The 21,601-nt window shown below is 37.7% G+C and overlaps 1 protein-coding gene across 4 annotated transcripts in view; it reads right to left on the minus strand.

Annotated features, from left to right (window-relative positions):
* The window catches only part of PPP2R2A (protein phosphatase 2 regulatory subunit Balpha), an 83,890-nt gene that overhangs the window by 41,136 nt on the left and 21,153 nt on the right, over positions 1-21,601 (minus strand). For 2 of the 4 annotated variants that reach the window (XM_073892582.1, XM_025873805.2), the window contains exon 3: positions 7,578-7,716. The exons of the other annotated variants lie outside the window; for them this stretch is intronic. In XM_073892582.1, the coding sequence (XP_073748683.1) occupies positions 7,578-7,593 (16 nt within the window). In that variant the 5' untranslated portion in view covers positions 7,594-7,716. The remainder of the gene's footprint in view (positions 1-7,577; positions 7,717-21,601) is intronic. 4 annotated transcript variants of the gene reach the window in all.

Below are 21,601 nucleotides of genomic sequence, written 5' to 3' on the forward strand. Positions count from 1 at the left end.
ATATATATATATATATATATATATATATATATATATATATATATATAAAAAGACCAGTATGTAAACTTTCAAGCATGATGACACTATATGTAGAACAGCCACAAGAGATCAGTTATAAATGCAGACTTATGCAGGTATATAATAGTGGTAACTCAAAAACCATCAATAGCCTGCACCAGTGATGTGACTTTGCAAAATCATGAAGAATCCTTTGTAAAATTCTAGTATTTCAGGGGTGCCTGGGTGGCGCAGTCAGTTGAGTGTACAACTCTTGGTTTTGGCTCAGGTCATGATCTCAGGGACCTGGGATTGAGCTCTGCGTAAGGCTCCATGCTTGGCACAGAGGCTGCTTGGGACTCTCTCTGCCCTTCCTCCCCGCTCACTCTTTCTAGAATAAATCTTTTTAAAAAATTCTAATATTTCAAAGCAGAATCTTCCCTTGATTTACACAGTAAACCTCAGTACGTACATTAAACCCATGCAAAAAAATACTTGATAAATAAAAGAGTTATGTTTTAGGCTCAGAATAAATTTTTCAGCATCATGAAAATTTGGCAGAATATTCTAAGTCATGCAGAGCAGGATGATTTTTTCTTGTTCAAGATTGTCCTGCAAACCACCAAACAGCTAACACACCTGGCCAATGCCTAGTAAATGCCAATAATGAATGCCTCCAATCATCAGTTAAATTAAGTAAAAAAGAATTCAATAGGACAAGAGTTTATAATGTGTATATATTTCATAAAAAGTGTGGTAGAGATGTTAACAGTCATGAATCTTTACACCCAGAGATTTTTACTATATATAATTCAGGGTTATTAGAAATAGAGGAATTGACAAAAATTTTAACTACAGCGTAAGATTGACATATGCCTCTCCATGCCTGACAGATTTAAAAAAGGGGACAGGGAAGAAGGGGGGAGGAGGAGAAAGTATACACATTGAAAAGATATAATTGATACACACCTGCAGAGAGTTTTATACCATTATAAATAATTAGTATCTTCCAAAGAGCTATGCAACTTTTAAAAAACTCATCCACTGAGCCACAGACAGTCCCTTAAAGAATTCTAATTACAAATTTAAAGACCACATTCTCTAACCACAATAAAATTAGCTGAAGATTAAGAACCACTTGGTAATCTTACAATTCTAAGGCAAAAGATAAAAACCAGTACTGCAATAAAAATACTTAAAAAACATTTACAGAAAACTAAGTATATAAATATTTAAGACAGAATTGTTTTTGTAAAAAAACAATACAGTGATCACTTTAACCAACTTAAAAAAAAAACTGAAAGAATAAGAAAACATGAAATCCCACCACTAAGAGATAACCACAGGTGACAGCTAAACAGTCTTTCAGCAAACTTGCACAAATTATAAAATATGTATACGATGTACTTATATACACAATGATTTCTGTAAAATCTGTAATGGAATTATAATAACTTTACTCTTTGTTTTAATCTCACAAACTGCTTTGTAAAAGAAGACAATCATCACTTTTAACCCCACTTCTGAGAGAACCACTATTATTATATTAGTATATATCCCTCCAAAGTTTGTCCATGTATACCTTACATTCTCAGTGCAAAAAAATAAAATCTATTTGTATTAAGAAAGAATGTCTACATTTTATCATTGAGTTTAAAAAAATTACAAAGCATATTTGATCTTACTTGTGCGGCATAAACAAAACAATCAGAGCATTATGGAATTAGTTTCCAGAGCTCAGACAGGGAGACCAGGTTAACACATCTATAGCCATTACCATAATGGTAACCTGAAAACTCTGACAAAAGATGCATCTCTACAAGGTAAAATAAGTAATGAGATACCACTACATACCATCTGAATGTCTCAAATTTAAAAGAGAAAAAAGATGACAATGCCTAGTGCTAATTATAAGCAACAGGAACTCTAACATATAGCTGATGGGAATGGCACATCCACTCTGGGGGAAAAAAGTTTTGGCAGTTTCTTATAAAGTTAAAACACCACGTGACCTGATAATTGTAATACTAGATACCCAAGTGAAACAAAAACCAATGGTCACATAAAAATCTGGATGCAAATGTTCTTAGCAGCTTTATTTGTAATCATCAAAAACCAGACACAACCCAAAATTGGGGAATAAATAGAATACAATATAGCCATACAATGAAATACCACGCAGCAATAAAAAGGAACTACTGATAAAAGCAGTAACGTGGATTAAACTCAAAATGCATTGTGCTAAGCTAAAGAAACCAGATCAAAGGTTACATACTATATAATTCCATTTATCTGACATTCTGGAAAAGGCATGACTAGAAGGACAGAAAACAGATCAGTGTCTGCTTAGGAGTTGGGTGGAGGTTGACTACAAAGGGACGTGAAACTTTTTGGAATGATGGAACTGCTTTTCATCTTGGGAGTGATTATATGTCTGTATGGGTTTTTTTTTTTTTTTTTTAAGATTTTTATTTATTTGAGAGAGCACGTGCACAAGGCAGAGGGAGTTAGACTCCGCATTGAGCCTGGAGCCCGACATGGGGCTCAATCTTACCACCCTGAGATTTATGACCTGTGCTGAAACCAAGAGACGGATTCTCAACCGACTGTGCCACCCAGGCACCCCATCTGTATTTTTTTAAAGCAAACCTGGAAGAACTGTATGCTAAAAAGGGTGATTTTCACTGTTTGCGAATTTATCATTAAGAAAACAATATGAACCTTTGCCCTAAATATACCATCTTCCTTTCTACATAGCACTGGCCAAATTCTCTAGAAAGGCTGATGTTTTACATACAGCTTCCACATTTATACTTACGCCCACTCTTATGCTTCCTTCTTTAGCTTGGGTGTGTTGTCTGCCTTGCTTGAAATATCACCTTTCCTATCCCCATTCCCTTAGCCCTTCTGTACATGGCCCATCAGGAAAAAAAAAATTTGTATTAGGTTTTGGAGGGGTAGAAATACACCAGAGGGATAACATATATAGACATAACAAAAGAAAAATGTGATTTTTACACAATAACTAAAGACAAGTGGACTAGGAAAAAATACTTGTATTTCCAAAAACAGCTAACACAACACGGTAAGACAATTCACAGAAGAGCAATACTGGTAAAATATAAGAAAATACCCACTCAAAATTCAACTAATTTTTACTTAAGACACCATTTTTTATCTATTAAACTAGAGGAAAAAATATAAATTGTTCTACCTACATTGTAGAGAGGAGTATATCTGGTTATTCTGGAAAACTATTTGATAATTTAAATCAACAGCCACAAAGCATTGATTCTCTTGGAATCAAGAGACTGGAATCAAAGTTCCAGAAGTCATCCTATCAAAATAATCCAAAAATTTAAAAAAATGTATAAAGATGCTCACTAATGCCTTCCAGTTATCTAAAGTGTTAGGGAATATAAGGGAAACATCTGATGTTCTTATTCTGCCAATATCCTTTCATATTTTGCTCTAATTTTTCTTGAAATCCTCCTCCCTTTCCACCCTTTTCCCTTGGCCCTTCATTAACCATTAGGCAAGAAGGCGGCGGCACCTGGAGATGTAGTCTCAGCTGTACTATTAAGATATAATTCGACCTTGAGTAAGTCAATTATGAACTTCAAAATTTGCAAAGAAACAATGACAGAGCATATATAACATGTATTCAGATACTTAACACATCTAGGGGAGGAAGAAAACAGAATAATGGCAGGAGAAAAATTATGTGCTTTTATCAGGCAACTTGGAATATGGAAAATTAAAGACCTGAAAGGACAACACATCTGCAAATGCTGCGTAACTCCACCCATGACCATGGATCTGAGTCCACTAGTCCAGACTGCACTCTGACAAAAATGGATCTCAGATTTCTTTCTTTGTAACCTGGAATTCATCAGCAACAGTGATTTAACACAAGTTACTTTCTGTAAGTTATATGCCAATCAATGGTGAAATCAGAACGGAACTGAGGCACTGAAGCATGATTCTGCTCTGCTCAACTCCCGCCACTGCTACAGCAGTAAACCATCATACTAGAGATTCTATGTCACTGATCACTACTCACTCTCCTTTTATGAGATGGGGTCTTTCTCACTTTTAAAGTCACACACATAAAAGTCACAGGCTACTTAACCTCAAGTGATAATGCATATAACACATAACAGAGAAGTTCCCCATTTTTCAAGACACCTGAGGATGATTTTTCAAACATCACTGAACAAAAGCTACACAGCACAAAAGTTAACTAAGCTGAACCTGTTTTCCATAATTAATTTTACCATAATTTTAGATTTACATTAAGAGTCACAAAGACAGTAATACAGACAGTTCCCGTACACCTTCAACGCAGGTATTTCGTTATTTGTTAGCATCTTACATTTGCTATGGTTTATCCGTCACAACTGAAGAACCAACACTGGAATATTAACTAAACTCCACACTTCATTCAGCTTTCACTCATTTTTCTTCAGTGTCCTTTATCAGTTCCAGGATCCCATCCAGGATCCCACATTACATTTAGTCCTCTTGTCTCTAGCTTCCTCTGGTCTGTGACAGTTTCTCAGACTTCTCTTGTTTTGGATGACCTTGACAGTTCTGAAGAGTACTGGCCAGGTACTTTACAGTATGTCCCTAAATTTGAGACTGTTTTTCTCACGGCCACACTTGCTATTATAGCTCACTGGCACGAAGATCACAGAGGTAAAATGTCATTCTTATCATGTCAGGCCAGGGTACATTTTAACAATATTACTTATTGATGTTTGCCAGGTTTCTCCACTATAAAGTCATCCCCTCCCCCCATGAGGTAGGAAGTCATTAAGTGCAGCCCACATTTAAGGAATGGGGGTGTTAAGCTCCACCCCTTTGAGGAGGAGTATCTACATAAATTACTTGAAATTCTTCTGTTGGGGACATGTGTCTCCCCTCCCCCACTTATTTATTCGGTTATTTATCTATATGAACTCTATTTATTTCATACTTTGGGTTATAATCTTACTATGTCATTTATTTTGTTGTTCAAATTATTCCAGATTTGGTCATTGAGAGCTCTTTCAGGTTGGCTCCTGCATCCCTTTGTGGGATGCTCCCATCCTTCTGGTTTTTTTTGAGCACTTCAGAAACTTTTAGAAAATGTGTAACTTTCATATATCCTTAATATTACCAAATTAAACATGCCTTCTTTTTCATTCTATAGTTACATGCTAACTATGTAGGAGTTCTGAAGAGAAGAATAAACCATACTGAGAACAAAAGGAGTAAATACTGTGTATGTCAGCAATGTAACTAAATTCTCATCCGTGGAGTATCCAACCAGGACTAAGATTTCTGTCCTGAAATAGATTTTTCATTTGATCAGCTGAGGTTCTAAAACTTAAATTGTATGTTAGCTCTCTTAGAAGTTTTAACATGCCTGCAATTTGGACTTCTGCATATTGATCTGTACTCATTGTTCTCTTTTCAGAAGCTGGGGAGGTGGGGGGTCAGAACACAGAGTGTATACTGATCACCTTTAGCTCTGCTGAAGTCAAAGGCCTGCTGTCAGAACGTTCTGATAGCACAGCAATTCATTCTCATTTTGATCTGGTTTGCTTCAACACTCAGAGCTCTCATTAAGAAGCATGCTATTTTGTTTGAACACAATCTATCTTCATGATCTTTTCCCCTTTATTAGTTCAACATACCCTAATACAGCAAACACTGAATTTAGGATTGACCCCACATAGCTAATTAGAGTATGATTAACCCAAATTTCTTCTCAAAGGTAACTAATTACTTCCCAGAGTAAGAAAATATTTCTCTGGATAATGCATCTATAAAACGCTAGTTTCCTGCTAGCTTCTTTCTTGTAGGCTAGCTTCAGGTTCAGTTATTTCCCATTATGATGCTCCTTTGTCACTGTTGACCTCTAGAGGGAGCTCAAAGTTTTTGTTACCTTTTCTCAAAGGTCAGTCTGCTCCTCCCAGAAATGTGGTATATTCAAGATTTAAGAACATTTTATTATGGCTTAAAAAGCAAGCTGAGTGTGTGCCATCCCTTTAGCAGTCTCTTGCTCCTGTTAAGTAAATAAGGTTTGACCCACTCACCGGCTCCTGGGGGAGTGGGCTCCAACCATTTCTTTCTGTTTCCCTTCCAGACTCTCCTCTCTTTCCCACTTGGCACTGTCTAGGGCATGTTACTATAGCCAGAGAGGCTGACTGGAGGATGGCTGTAAGAAGTGGGGGCAAATGCTTTCTTCTTGCTGACTCTTGTTACTTTCAGTGAAGCAGGCCAGCGTGTCTCTATCTTCCTCATGTCAGGGCATACACAGAATATAGTATTTGTATGGCACACTAGTATAAAAGATTAGGCTGTTCACGTCTGTTCAGTCAGAAACTCTAGTCAGCTAAGTAAGCCCTCTATCCAGCCCAGCAGGTATCCCCAGGAAAAAGGGATCATTATCTTAGCACACCTGTAAGAAACTTGAAGAGGAAATGATGAGAAGTCAGACTGGACATTTCTTCACTTCACTTGCCTATATGAACCTGAGGAAGTAACTAAGGCTTTTAAAGACTCAGTTTCCTCATCTTTACCTATCTCACAGAGTTGCTTTGAGGGCTAACCAAGCAATAAATGTAAAGAAATGAGCATTGAATGTGGCACATAGTAGGCACATTGGTAAGCAGAAGATGTTAGCTGGGCTTTGCTGTACAAAGAAACAAGCATTTACCCTATCTGTTTCTAGGCTATTGAGACCAACCTGGCTTAGGTCAAGTTCTCCAAATGGTCCAACAAAGCTCCCTGGAGCCTGAGGCTATGAGGCTAACTCCCAAACTACTAACAAAGTGTTAAAGCGGCCCCGCTTTGCTGCTGCTTTGCACATACAGATACTTTTGACTTAAGATGGGGTTACAGCCCAATAAACCTATCGTAAATTGAAAATATCGTTAAGTTCAAATGCATTTAAATGCACCTAACCTACCAAACATCATAGCTCAGCCCCACCTACCTTAAATGTGCTCAGAACACTTACATTAGCCTACAGTTGGCAAAATTATCTAATACAAAGCCTGTTTGATAATGAAGTGTTGAATAGCTCATTTAAGTTATCGAGTAACTATCCTGACAGTGAAAAATAAATGGTTGTATGGGTACAGATTCTTTTTTTTTTTTTTTACAGATTCATTGTTAAGTGTATTGGCTGTTTACCCTTGTGGTCACATGGCCAACTGGGAGTGAATATCATACTGTGTATCGCTAGCACAGGAAAAGATAAAAATTCAAAGTACAACGTCTACTGAATGCATACAGCTTTCGTACCACCATAAAGTTGAAAAATCTTAAGTCAAACCATCATTAAGTCAGCAACCGTCTGTACACTCACGAAGCCTCAGGCTGAAGCAGGACTGGTCGTGGGTAAGATTCTGTACTCCTAGGTCTCTGGACCAAAATATCACTTTGATTAAACCATGATTTCCAATAATAAAGTAACTGCTAAAAGGCTTTATAATAACCTTTTTCAACCTCTGACTCAGTGAACAGGAACATGTTATGTGATAGGCTCAACAAAGACCACTGGCTATTGATGCTCATACAGAACCTACATTGTAATGTTGCCATGAGAGTCAGGGTCCATAGGGTAATTTCCAGAGATGTGTTCTGGAACCAGTCTCCCTTCTTTTTAACTTGTTCCTGGATAATCTGATATCATGTTTGGATAAAATGGAATGGAACCATACCCTCCTGCAACAAAGAACAGAAAGATAAACAGTTGCTAATACATTTACTCTATAGGTGTGATCTTAACAAACAAGCCTTGGTGTATTAATGTTATATAATGTTAGAACGAAGAGCCCAAAATTGACCATTCCAAACCTAAAGTAACTGGCTCATAATTCATTCCACAAAGCAAATCACCTCATTAAGTTGCCTTATCAAAATATAATGCACATAGTTTCCATGGAGATTATACAAAGTAGTACTGCATAAAGCTTGTACATTTATGCATGCCTTAAGATATTTTTATAACCAGAATTGGCATCTGGTTATTAATATCTGCTTAAAATCTTTACAAACTAGGATTATTATGGCCATGCTTTAAGAACCAGAAAGCCCTTTGTTGTCCAACTGTCCGGGCAAAATCACAGCCAACTCTATTTTGTTTTGACAGGATTCCACTTGCTCACCTATGAACCGAACCGCTCACCTACAAATCCCGGTAGGAAAGAGCAGCCTGTCTACAGAAAGAAGTTAAGAGTTCATTAAGATATGTTACAGAAAGGTTTACAGACTTTACCCCAACAATAAAAGGGAACCCACTGGGAAGTTTTAAATACCCCGAAGTGTTAAATACAAGTACTCCAATTAGATGTGCCTTTAGATTACTCAGGCTGAAGTGAAGAGAACTGGGAAAATGGCGAAAGTAGAGAGAAATCTAGAGACAAATTCTGGTAAGCAATGATAGTGATCTGAGCCAGTATCCTACAGTAACAATATTAGCATAAGTAGCAAACATTTAAAATGCACTTATGGTATGTTAGGTATTTAACCCTCACAACAAACCTATAAAATTGGTCTTATTAACTATTTTATTAACTAAACCACAGAGGCAAAAAGAGGGGACAGAAGTACAGAGATTTTAAAATACATCTATGAGGGGCGCCTGGGTGGCTCAGTCATTAAGCATCGCCTTCGGCTCAGGTCATGATGGGATGAGTCCCGCATCGGGCTCCCTGCTCAGCGGGAAACCTGCTTCTCCCTCTCCCACTCCCCTTGTGTTCCTGCTCTCGCTCTGTCAAATAAATAAAATCTTTAAAAAATAAATAAAAAATAAAATACATCTATGAAGTATATAATGCAAGACTTGACCACTGATAAGGTGTGGAGAGCTAAAGATGAAAGCAAGAATAATAATGTCCAGTTTCTCATGGTGGTTGAATGTACTTAATACCATTAATAGATTGTTATTTGTCTTATAATAAGCATTAACAGCATCTAAATGGCAGATACAACTTTGCTTTAAAGAAAAAACTTAACCTCCATGGGCTAAATAATACAGAAGATTACGTCATGAATGACAAGGTACCAAAATGCTCGACCAAAAGGAATACGTCACATTCTATGACAAAAAAGGAAATTTAGGTCAGAAAATTATTTTCACCCATCGTTTCCCTTTTATCCTTTTTCTCAGCTCTGGCAGGTTAGTTTGCTCAAGGTGATACTCCTGACCTTCTTTTCAACTGTTATTTACACTGCATTTCATTGTCTCCACCATACTTTTTAAATATTTGTAATCATGCTTATCCACTGATTTGAAATTTTCACAATTCCGTTTTCAAACATGCAATTTCTTTCATGAATCTCATTAAAAGAGAATTAAACATTAAAGGTTTTCTCCACTTACTTGAACTAAACGTTTATTCCTCTAATTCTGGAAGCTGGTATTATTTTTTTTAAATCTCATACACTTCTGTGGTTTTGCTCATTTTTAGGAAAGTCATCCCTTCAACAATATTTTAATGAGCATCTATTACATGCTAGATACTCTGGGTCATGCTAGCATTTCTAGCTGCTAGGGATACAGGAGTTAAATAAGGCAGACAAAAAACTCCCTGCCTTCATGGAACATACATTCTGGTGTTGGGGGCATATTATAAACAAATATAAAACGTTTCAAGTAGTGTTAAGTACTATAAAAATAGGAAGACCAAAAAGAGAATATAAGTAATGGCGGTGGGGCATTATTTCAGGTAGTGAGAGAAGAGCCTCTCTGAGGATGTGACTTAAGCAGAGACAAAAATGAAGAGAGAATTAGTCATCCAAATTTGTAAGGGAAAATATTCCAAGCAGGCAGCCTAAGTAGAAATGAGTTTGCTAAATTTGATAACACTAATACAGAGTAAGGTGGTAGAGGAGATGGCTCATTTAGCAGAGAGGTCTGACCATATACAGCTTTGTAGGCCATGGTAGAAGGACTGTGGATTTGTTTGAAGAGTGGTAAGAAGCCATTGCAGGACTTCTACCTTGTTTTAAAGTGATTATCTGTTGTGTGAATACAGGCAAAACTGGAAATGGAAAAAAAGGAGACTAGTTCCTGAATTACTGCAGTAGCATAGGCAAAGATGATGATGGTCTGAACTCAGGGGCAGCCACACAGAGATGGATAAACTCAGAATATGTTCTGAAAATAGCACTACCAGATTTAGGCTGGTGGATAGAGGTGTCAAAGGATATATCCAAGGTTTTAGAACCAAGCCCAATGGAGGAAAGGCAGTTCCATTTACTGAGGAAAAAGACACACCAGGAAGGAGCAGGTTTAGGGTAAGAAAGGAGCCAAGGGGCCCCTGGGTGGTGCAGTCGGCTGGGCAGACGTCTGACTCTTGGTTTCAGCTCAAGTCATCATGCTTTCAGGTCTTGCGATCAAGCCCCATATCAGGCTTTAGCTCATCAAGGAGTCTGCTGGGGTTTCTCTCTCCTTCTCCCTCTGCCCCTCCCCACGCTTGCTCCTGTGCTCTCTCTAAATAAATAAATAAATCTTATAAAAAAAAAAAAAAAGAGGAGCCAAGAATTTCATTTTCACATCTTTGGATATTGATTTCAACCACACATGTAAGTTGAAATGTCATATAGGCAGCTAGATAGATTTGACAGCAGTTTAGGGAAGGAAGAGGAGATATAAATTAAGGTTATCATTAGCTAACAGAAGGCATTTAACACTAAATGTGATTTCTTAGTGAGTGATTACAGAAAACAAGAGGTCTGGCCTGACGCCTGAGCCTTGAGGCTCTCCCACATTTAGCACTGAGGAGGAGGAGCCAGATGGTAAAGGAGACTGCACAGGGAACTACTGGTAAGGTAGGAACAGTTTTTCTGGAAGCCAGGTGAAATGTTTCTAAAAGGAGACAGTGATGAACTGTGCCCCAAAAGTGCACAGAGATCAAACAAAATGAGGGCTGAGAAGTAAGCTTGGATTTGGTGGCACAAAGATATTCTGTGTGATTTCAACAAAAGTGGTTTCAGTGGATTAAGTGTCCTTAAAATACAACCTGTTTTCTGTGGCTTTATTTAACAACTGTCAGAGGGAGAAAGAGCTCTGGAGTTAAGCTGTTGTAGGCTGAAATCACTGCTCTGACAGCCTGAAATCTGGTATATGAAGGATATTCTCTTTAGATTTGCCATCAATGAAGATTTTCCCTTTTATAGATCTTAGGTGATTCTGAGAAACAGAGGGTTAAACAAACAGGACTCTGAAGCTGATGCATCATGCTTCTGAGTTGCTGACTTCCCAGTTGCCTGGATATACTGAGTAGGGTTTTTTCAAGAAAAGTACTTGAGTGACATACTTTCAGTCATCACAAGCCTGAAAACTGCCATACTGTTATCCTGCCTATGTGAAGGCTAGTTTCACCAATTTAAGATTCTTAGGTTATAATAGCTTTTTCCTCGGGGTTTTCTAAATGCCACTCCACTATCTTTTAGCATGGTGCTATCCCAACAAAACTTTCTACTGTAATAGAAATATTCTATTCTGCACCGTCCAACATGGCGGCCACTAGCCACACAAAGTTATTCATTGAGCACTTAAACTGAGGAAATGAATTTACCATATTTTTAACTAACAAATTTAATAGCTACATTGTTAAAAATACAGTTCTAGCATACAGAAAACAAATGAAATGCCTATCTGATACACCTTCCTTTTCAGATAACCTGTTTCTTGTCTGGGTACTTGTACTAACTATTTCTAGATCTTAAAATTTTAAAATCCACTGAGCTATTCCTAGGTATGGATCTCATTTATTTTGCTTGGTATGCATTTTAGTTATCTGTAGAAGAATAACATTAACAGACCCTACCACATATGGGAGAATTTCAAATGAGTTTCAAGGTGAACAATGCTTGGCACATAATAACTGTTCAATAAATGTTAGCTACGTATTCTCTGAGCCCTTGTGATCTGTTCTCTCTAGGTCAAGATAATTTTTACTGTTTCTCTGACTTTATCTTTTATGTGTTTGCTCTGATCTTGCACTCTGAACCTTTATTATACAGTGGGTCTATTCTTTGTTGTTTCTTATACTTGGGCCTATAGTTTCCATCTCAGTTTTTCCTCTGAATTATGGGACTATTTCTAAAGCCCTCTGCTACCTCTCCAAAAAGCCAACAGTTAAGAATCACAAATTTCACTTAAGAACTCCTTCCTGCTCTCTGATTCTTTTTCTTCAAATGTTCATGAGTCTCTTTGAGAATACCAATTAGTTCTTTAAACCACACTTTCTCTCATTTCTTGCAATAAGTCTGTATCATAGCCTATCACTTGCTCATAATGGTCATCTTCTTTTAGACTACTGAATCTGTGTCTAGCTTTCTGTATATTCAATTTAAAGAGAAAGACCTATGTTTATATAACATCTGGGAATTGTGTTAGGTTCAATCAGAAAGCATTCACAACCAAGTTCAAAACTTGGGGGGGGGGTATGTGTTCACATTGTTATTTCCTGTCTTAGTTCTCAATTGCTGCCTAACAAATTATCTCAAATTTAGCAGCTTAAAACAACAAACATGTATTTTTCTGTTTTTGTGGATAAGGAACCTGAGTGTGGCTTAGCTGGGGGCATCCAGCTCAGGGTCTTTCACAAGGCTGCAGTCCGTGTGTCAGCCAGGGCCTCTGTCATCTCAAAACTTAATGGTGGCAGGATCTGCTTGCAGTCCAAGCTCATACACATGACTGCTGGCAGGCATCAGGTCTTCACTGGCTGTTGGCCAGAAACACCAGGTCCTTGCCTCTTGAGCTCCACAGAGAAATTCACAAAATGGGAGATTGTTTCTCTCAGAGCAAATGAGAGAGGACAGCCCACCATGAAAGCCAGCCAAAGCCTTTTTGTAACCTAACCTGAAAAGTTTTGCCGTTAACCCATTCACTTTTGTCACACTTGGAGAAGCAAGTCACCAGGTCCAGCCACACTCAAGGGGAGGGGAATCAGATACAAGACATGAATATCAGCAGGCAGGGATCACTGGGGGCTGTCTTAGAGGCTGCCTGCCACACTTCCTTGGTCACCAGAAGGACTCAACAATATATAGTCGTCAAGTAGCGGCAGTGCAGACCGAAGGCAGCTTTCAGAGCAGGAACTTTCAACTTTGTGCTTCATGGTTAGTCTATCTCCCTGCAACAGTGGGTAGCTAGCTGCTCTTCACTGATCATATGCCCTTGGTAATAACCATTCTGAGTCATTTAGTTTCCAATCCTTGCTTCAAAGTACAAAATATCATACCAACCACCTACCCCATGGACAACCCTTAAATTCTAGCTCAAAATAGGTCTTTCTTTTTTTAAGATTTTATTTATTTACTTGACAGAGAGAGACACAGTGAGAGAGGGAACACAAGCAGGGGGAATGGGAGAGGGAGAAGCAGGCTTCCCGCCGAGCAGGGAGCCCGATGCGGGGCTCAATCCCAGGACCCTGGGATGGTGATCTGAGCCAAAGGCAGATGCTTAACGACTGAGCCACCCAGGCACCCCTCAAAATAGGTCTTTAGCCACACTCTTGGAGGGCTTCTCAACCACCAAGTTAACCAGAGAGAACTTCCCTCACTACATTTCTCATTTGTACCTTTTCCTGCCAAAATTCTTTTTAGTTTAGTTATGGCACCCTTCCAAGGTTTCCACGGAGACCGAACTCTCCCATTATCTTGTTGGTCATTTCAGTGTATGTTTGTCTATTTGTTTTAACATATGGGCTTAGATCATCATCTTCCACCGGAAGTCAACACAGCGATTTGTTTAAGTAAAGCACTTTACACATTCTTTAAAACACTCTGTTTTGATAAATATGACAGGAAATGCCTGTTGGTTTTCCTACCCATGAATTCATTTCTATTGTTGGGTAAAACAAAGATGTTTTAATCTACAACATCAATCCCCAGGATACATTCTACTACGGGAATTTAAGTAACTAAATTTTGATGATTTCCAAAAAACGCAATGTTACCAAACTTAGCATAGAAACACTTTAACAATATACTTATAATCCTAAAAGGAATCAGACACGCAGCTGTTCAGCAGCATGAACTAGTCACACATGGTTGTAAGGAAGCCCCTACAACGATGTGCCCAGCAGTAGGTACCTAGCACTGTGAAAAGAACCTAACATTTAATCAAAGACAAATCTTAAGTCAGAATACCAACAGCACTGTAACTCACAAACCAAAATATCCTTTTTGGAAAAAAAACCAAAATATCCATTTTTGGTTTAACAGAGAAAAAAATTTTTCCTACACTGTATTACTTCTCTATCCCACCCTCATTCCCCTTAAGATAATTCATCTGCCCTATTTTCTTAGAATACTAATAAACAGGGCAGGAGGAGAATCAACAAAAACTATATCGAATGTCAACAGATTTTCTCATGTGATGATACCTGGTACAGAGTGTATACTCTCTGGGATAAGCAGAATTCAGGTTTCTTGTCCTCCACTGATGAATATGTAGGAAACGGAATTAAGAAGGGACTTAACACAAACAACATTAAGCACAAATAACATACTGCTCCAAGGGACCTATCCTACAGAAGCAGCCAACCTGCACAGACATGTAAGGCTGAGTGCCTGAGGGATAAACCCTGTATCTGAGCTCTCATGAGATTTCTAGGTGATATGTTCTTAGTCAAAGAAAAGGGATTTTCAAACATTTTAGCACTTTACTTAAGGAATAAAATTACCTGTTATCTCAAATGAAGTTGGAAGACACAAAATCCACACACAAAAATCAGCGGTGCTTCTAAACATTAGCAATGAACAATACCAAAATGAAAATCATGTAAACAATTCATTTTACGAAACATCAAAAAGAATAAAATATTTAAGAATAAACTTAAGGTGAAAGACACACTGAAAACTACAGAACATTGCGAAAAGAAATTTAAAAAATGGAAAGACATCCTTTGTTCATAAACTGGAAGATTTAATACTGTTAACATGTCAACACTACCCAAAGTGACCCACAGATTTAATGCAATCCCCATCAATATCCTGATATCCTGATGGCATTTTTTGCAGAAATAGAAAAATCTACCCTTTCATATGGAATCTGAAGTGACCTGAACAGCCAAAACAATTGGGGGGGGGACATCAAAAAACAAAGTTGGACGTTTCACACTTCCCTATTTCAAATACTACAAAGCTACAATCATCAAAATGGTGTGATACTGACATAAACACAGACACACAGACCAATGGAAATAGCGACCAGAGAGATAAACACTACTCTATCCCGCCTGTGGTCTCATGTGACCACACATATGGTCAAATGCTTTTTGACGTCTTTTCAACACATGGTGCTAGGGAAACATGCAGAAGAATGAAGTTGCACCCTTACCTTACACTACCTACAAAAAGGGCGCCTGAGTGGCTCAGTTGGTTAAGCGACTGCCTTCGGCTCAGGTTATGATCCTGGAGTCCCGGGATGGAGTCCCGCATCCGACTCCCTGCTCAGCAGGGAGTCTGCTTCTCCCTCGGACCCTCCCCCCTCTCATGCTCTCTATCTCAATCTCTCGCTCAAATAAATAAATAAAATCTTAAAAAAAATTAAAAAAAAAACTTAAAATGGATCAAAGACCTAAACATAAGGCCTAAAACTTTTATAAGAAAATAGGGAAGAGGGCTCATGCCATTAGATTTGGCAATGATTTCTTGGCTAGGATGCTAAGAAAAAGAGGCCAAAGAAAAAAATAGATAAATTGAACACCATCAAAATTAAAACCTTTTTGTGCATCAAAGGACAAAAGTGAAAAGACAACTCATGGAATGAGTTAAAATATGTGCAAATCATATATCTGATAAGGAATTATATCCAGACTATATAAAGAACTCCTACATTCAACAATAAAAAAAAAAAAATCAAACCAATTTAAAAACAGGCAAAAGACTTGAAAATACATTTCTCTTAAGGAAGATACACAAAAATACGTAAGATTTGTAACATAACCAGTCATCAAGGAAATATAAATCAAAACCACACTGAAACACCACTTCACAGCCATTAGCATGACTATTATCAAAAACAAAAACAGAAAATAGTGTTGAGGATGTGAAGAAATTAAAACCCATGTACACTGCTGGTGAAAGGTAAAATAAAATGGAGCAGCCACTGTGAACAATATGGTGGTTTCTCAGAAAGTTAAACATAGAATCATCTTAGGATTCAGCAATTACAATTCTAGATATATACCCAAATGAATTCAAAGCAAGGACTTGAACAGATATTGGAACACCACGTTAATAGCAGCATTATTCATGACAGCCAAAAGGTGAAAACAATCCATGGATCAACAGATGAATGGATAAACAAAGTGGTATTAAATACAATGGAGGAAGGAAATGGACACATTCTGTAACATGGATAAGCTCTGAGCACTGTTATGGACTGAATGTTCTTTTTTCACCTTCCCCATTCTATATTTGTATCTTTTTTCTCTTACAGTGAGAACCTCAGTTCTCAAATCTGTAGCTAACTTTTGACAGAATATGAAGGTGAAAATAACTTGGATCTCTGATGAAATAAGCCCCAAATTCACGCTGAAATCCTAACCCTCAGTGTGATATGAGGATGTGGGGCCTCTGGGAGGCAATTAGGTCATGAGGGTAGAGCCCTCAGGAATGGGTTTAGTGCCATTCTAGAAAAGATCCCAAAGAGCTCTCTCACCTCTTCTGCCATGTGAGGATGCAGTGAGAAGCCAGCCCCGGTCAGATACACAATCTTCAGATACACATTCTGCCGGCGCCTTGAATGGGGGTTTTCCACAACTGTGAGAAATACTGTTACGGCAGCCTGAACAGACTCAGACAAGGACATTATGCTATGTAAAATAAGCCAGTCTACAAGAGGACAAATATATAACTGCACTTTTATGAAGTACCTAAAGCAGTCAAATTCAAAGAGACAGAAACTAGACTGGGAGTTGCCTGGAGCTGGGCAAGGGGAAAATGGGAAGTTACTGTTAAATGGGTATGAAGTTTCTGTTTGTAAGATAAAAAGTTTGGGGAGATGGATGGCAGCGGTGGTTTGCACAATGTGCACATACTTAATCCAATAAACTGTACACTGAAAGATGGTTACAACAGTAAATCTTATGTATATTTTATCACAATAAAAAATTATGTTATCTCCCATAAGAAATCCCAAGATAGGGCAATTAAATGCAGGGTTACTTAATGCAATGGCTTATTTCATCAAAGATCCAGGTTCTTTTCATCCTCATATTTGGACAAAAGATAGCTACAGATTTGGGAACCGAGGTTTCTACTCTAAGAGAAAAAAGATACAAATACAGAGTGGGGAAGGTAAAAAATAACTCTGTGGTAGTGAATCGAAATTGGCAGATCAGTACAAACTAATATTTTACAAATTTCATCACAAATTATTTTAATTACATACAAAAGCAGGTAGAAGAGAAAACTCCCGGCCACTCGTTTCATCCATAAAACCATCCCATATTATTTTGTGCATATCCCAGATACCTAATTATTTCACCCATAAAATTTTCAAAGGTATCTTTACAAGATAGTACCATTTTTAAAATAACCAAACACCATTACACCTGGGAAAACAAAACATAGTACTTCCTTAATATCAAATATCCAGTATACCGCATACATTCAAATTTCTAATTCTTATGTAAAAAAAAATTTTTAGCTGTCTGAATTACAATCCAATAAGATTTTCCATCTACAATTGACTGATATATTTTTTAAGTTTTTTTCTCACCTATAGGTTCCCCTTCTATTTTTTTCTTGCAACTTATCTTTTGAAGAAACAAAGTACTGTAGTTCATCCTGTATGAACTCATAAATTAAAAACAAAACGGCAAAATCCTTTTAATTTCATAGCTCTGTCTAGGAAAACAAAATGACATTCCAGTAGTTAGAAACACACTTTGCACACAAAATGGTTTCTAAACACCAATCCCTACTAAAAGAACCCAAGACTTCTTATGATTCCAAGTCTTGGGCAGAAAAATTACAATCTGAAACACCTCTTGTCAGAAAAATAGGGAGTGATCGAAGACTGACTGAGACATGTAAACGGGGCAAAGGAAGGACTTGATGGGTGTCTCTCATAGATCAAATTTAGGACAATCTGAGCAACAGAAGGAACAGTGGCATTTACAGACTGGGTGACATTAATAGATTAACACAGAGAGTAACCTAGGAGTCCACAATGATACCATAAAGAAGAGGAAGATTAGGAAATCACCATTCTGCATCCACCCATGGAATAACGAACTGCCTCAGGCAAGGACCATTAGTGAATGCTTATTAATTACAAAGATGAAAAAAAGTTTCTTGAGAGATGTGGCACATAAGTGATCGAACTAAGACTCATCAATAATGGGACAAATTTACATAATTTGATGCACCAGGAAGTATGCATTATGTTTTGCTAAAAATGTTTAACCTGGATTTTATTATGAGGAAACAGTTGGTGAAATCCAGAAAGTATGGTATTTTAGATAACAAGCTTTGACTCTTCAAAATTAATAGAATGTTTTGACTGAATCCTGGATTGGAAAAAAAAAAAAAACTTTAAGGGTAGTTTTTGAGCCACTTGGGGAAGTTTAAATATGAACTGTGCAACAGAGAACATTTCTGAATTAATGTGAAATTTCTTGGGTATGATAATGTTATTGTGTTTGTGTAAGAGAATACTTAAGAGATTAATGCTAAGTTATTTAGGGATAAAGCATATGCTGTTTCCAACATATTTTCAAAAGATTTGGGAACAGAAGTGCAGGTGTAAGTATAAGAGGAGAGAGAAAGCAAAGGTGCCAAAATGTTTATAACTAGTGAATATAATTAAAGCACAGTTATGAGGCACCTGGGTGGCTCGGCTGGTAAGCGTTTGACTCTTAATTCTGGCTCAGGTCATGATCTCTGGGTGAGAGTAGCTCAACCATCAGCAGGGAGTTTGCTTGACTCTTTCTCCCTTTCCCTCCCCACCCGTGCACGTGCTCTCTCTCTCTCTAAATTAACTAAATACATCTTTATTTTTTTAACAAGATTTTTAAAATTTATTTGAGAGAGTGCGATCACGACGCGGGGGGGAGGAGTAGAGGGAGAAGCTGACTCCCCTCTGAGCAGGGAAGCTGATGCAGGACTCCATTCCAGGACCCTGGGATCATGACCTGAGCCAAAGGCAGATGCCCAACCTAACTGAGCCACCCAGGCGCCCGAATAAATACATCTTAAAAAAAAAAAAAAAAGGCAGCTCTCTCTTCCTTGGGTTTCTTTTTAAAGCCTTTTCAAAGCCTGTCATGGAACCACCCCCCTCCCCTGGCTTCTCCCCCCAGCAAAGAGCTCTTTATTATTTCATTGTATAGATCTAGTATTATCTGTCTGACCTGATTTCATATTTAGCTTGGTCCTAAAACCATGAATATACCTACAATGAGAGAGGAAAAAAAAAATGTCAGACGACTTTTCCCACCTAACCAGCAGGAAAACCAAGACCTAAGCTGGCATGTTTCTCCCAAACCATCATTGAGAGAGAAAATCTCCCCTACTCTAACTAGGCTATATAAGGGCACTGGTAATTGGGGAAAGATTCTTGCCTTTCAAAAAGGAGATGTAAGCCTATTCCATCCCCCATCAAACAAGACACAACCAAAGCAAAGTTGAAGACTTTAACTGTTATTATTCTGTTACTACTCTAGAACCTACCCCATTCTGTATTAACCAACATTTTATCTCACAATGAAAGTTGCAGTAATATTTTTATTTTTTAATTTCCTGAAGAAAATACCTTATGTTAGGTATAGATGAGGGAGGAAGGAAACAGCAATGCACTAAGGATCAAAGGCCTGAGTAAAAGTTCTAAAAATTACTAGCTATAGCAAAGACTAACTGTCCCTGCAAATGGCCATGTCTCCCTTTTCTCCTCTTAATAAAAAAAGGTACCCTGGTACCCCTTTCCTCCCCAGCAAAACCACAGAGTTTTAAAGGAAATTAGAGGTTACATTTCTTGGGCTCTCCTAAGGCCATGTGACCAAATTCTGAACAATGGGATATGAGTGTAAAATTTCCATGTCACAGCCTTAATAAGAAGCTACTTGTCCTCCTTGCTTGTCTCCCTGCTGTGGGCTGAACATAGATGTCAGTCAGATCCGATCATGCAGACAAGAGCATAGTAAACACCAAGACAGAAGAAACCGGGGATGCTGGGAAATCTCTGGCTTATCCACTTTGGACTCCTCTCTACCACTGGAGAATTACATGAGTGAGAAATCAGCTAACTCTCAGAACCACTGTATGGGTCTTTTACAGCAGCTTGGCCCATAATAGCTTGTATGACTCTGGGTACTTCTTTGGGCCTCATTTTCCTGGTTTACCCAAAACTGGGAAGAATGATATCAGTACTATAACTTCTTTAGTTTAATGTATTTTCTATTTTTTTTTAAAAAAAGGATGTATATTTAGTAAAATTAAAAACTGAAGTTTCAAATATCTTAAAATGGGATGACATGTGAAAACACCTTGTACAGTTTACCTACCCATTCAACAAATAACTACAAAATGCCCACTAAGTGCCAGATACTGTTATGTGCCTCAAACTATTCAAAATGCTAACAATAAAGTGGTAAAACAAAAGAAATAAAGAGTTCATTCCTTCATAGGTGAAACTTAAAATGTGAGAGGAAGCCTACAATAAGCAAGCAAACAATAAGTAAACAAGATTATTCCAAATAATAGCAAGGTTATTTGAAAAAGGGAAAAAAGCAGGTAACACTGAGTTGTCTAGGGTTAGGAGGGTAATCAGTTTACACAGGGCCACACAAAAAATCTAGGTGATATTACAGGTTAAAAAGGGCAAGTTCGAGGCCTTTAGCAAGAACAAGATGGTGTTTGCTCACGGACCACCAGGAAAGCCCCAGTGGCTTGGTGCTACTAGTGAGCAAAGGGGAGAGAGAGAAGATCAAAAGCAGGGAGAGGCAGTGTGGTATTAAGTGTACAGATATTATATTACTAATATCAGGGGATGAGTGCTCCTCATGAAAAAGCAGGGGAAAAACAATTACTCCCTTAATTCTACGTGTTGGTTTCAGGAACCCAATAGAAAATTATGACATTAGCTGCCCTGCAATCAATAAGTGACTATAATCATACATTCTACTTATAAATGTCTTTACTTGGGGATAAATGTTTTAATTAATTAAAAGTGATTTTGGGAATAGAAATAAAACTTAAACTCATTTGAATCCAATAAAGCTAACACTTTCTCTGATATTTTAAATATGTGAACAAATTTCACATATGCACTCAGTCAACAGGTATTTCAGGAGTACCTACTAGGTATGCCAGACACGGCCGCAAGCAATTTATTAACATAAAGACCCACTCCTTGTAGAGTTTAATAAATCAGAATATATTTCAAAGTTTAAAAATGGTAATAAATTTTTTAAAACCTCACTGCTTTTGGCTGATTCCTTAAAGGTGCCTAAAGTTTAGGTTTTAAAAATCCAGGTCACTATCTTTTAATTTTTGTCATTATTGCTATCCTTGAGGGAAAGAATTCCACAACTTTCCAAAGCTTAGTATATTAAAAACAATAGTACACAACCTTAGAATTTAGATC

The sequence above is a fragment of the Callorhinus ursinus genome, unplaced genomic scaffold (genome assembly GCF_003265705.2).
Source record: "Callorhinus ursinus isolate GAN/ISIS: 27379988/994484 unplaced genomic scaffold, GSC_fseal_2.0 scaffold4, whole genome shotgun sequence".
NCBI lineage: Eukaryota > Metazoa > Chordata > Mammalia > Carnivora > Otariidae > Callorhinus > Callorhinus ursinus.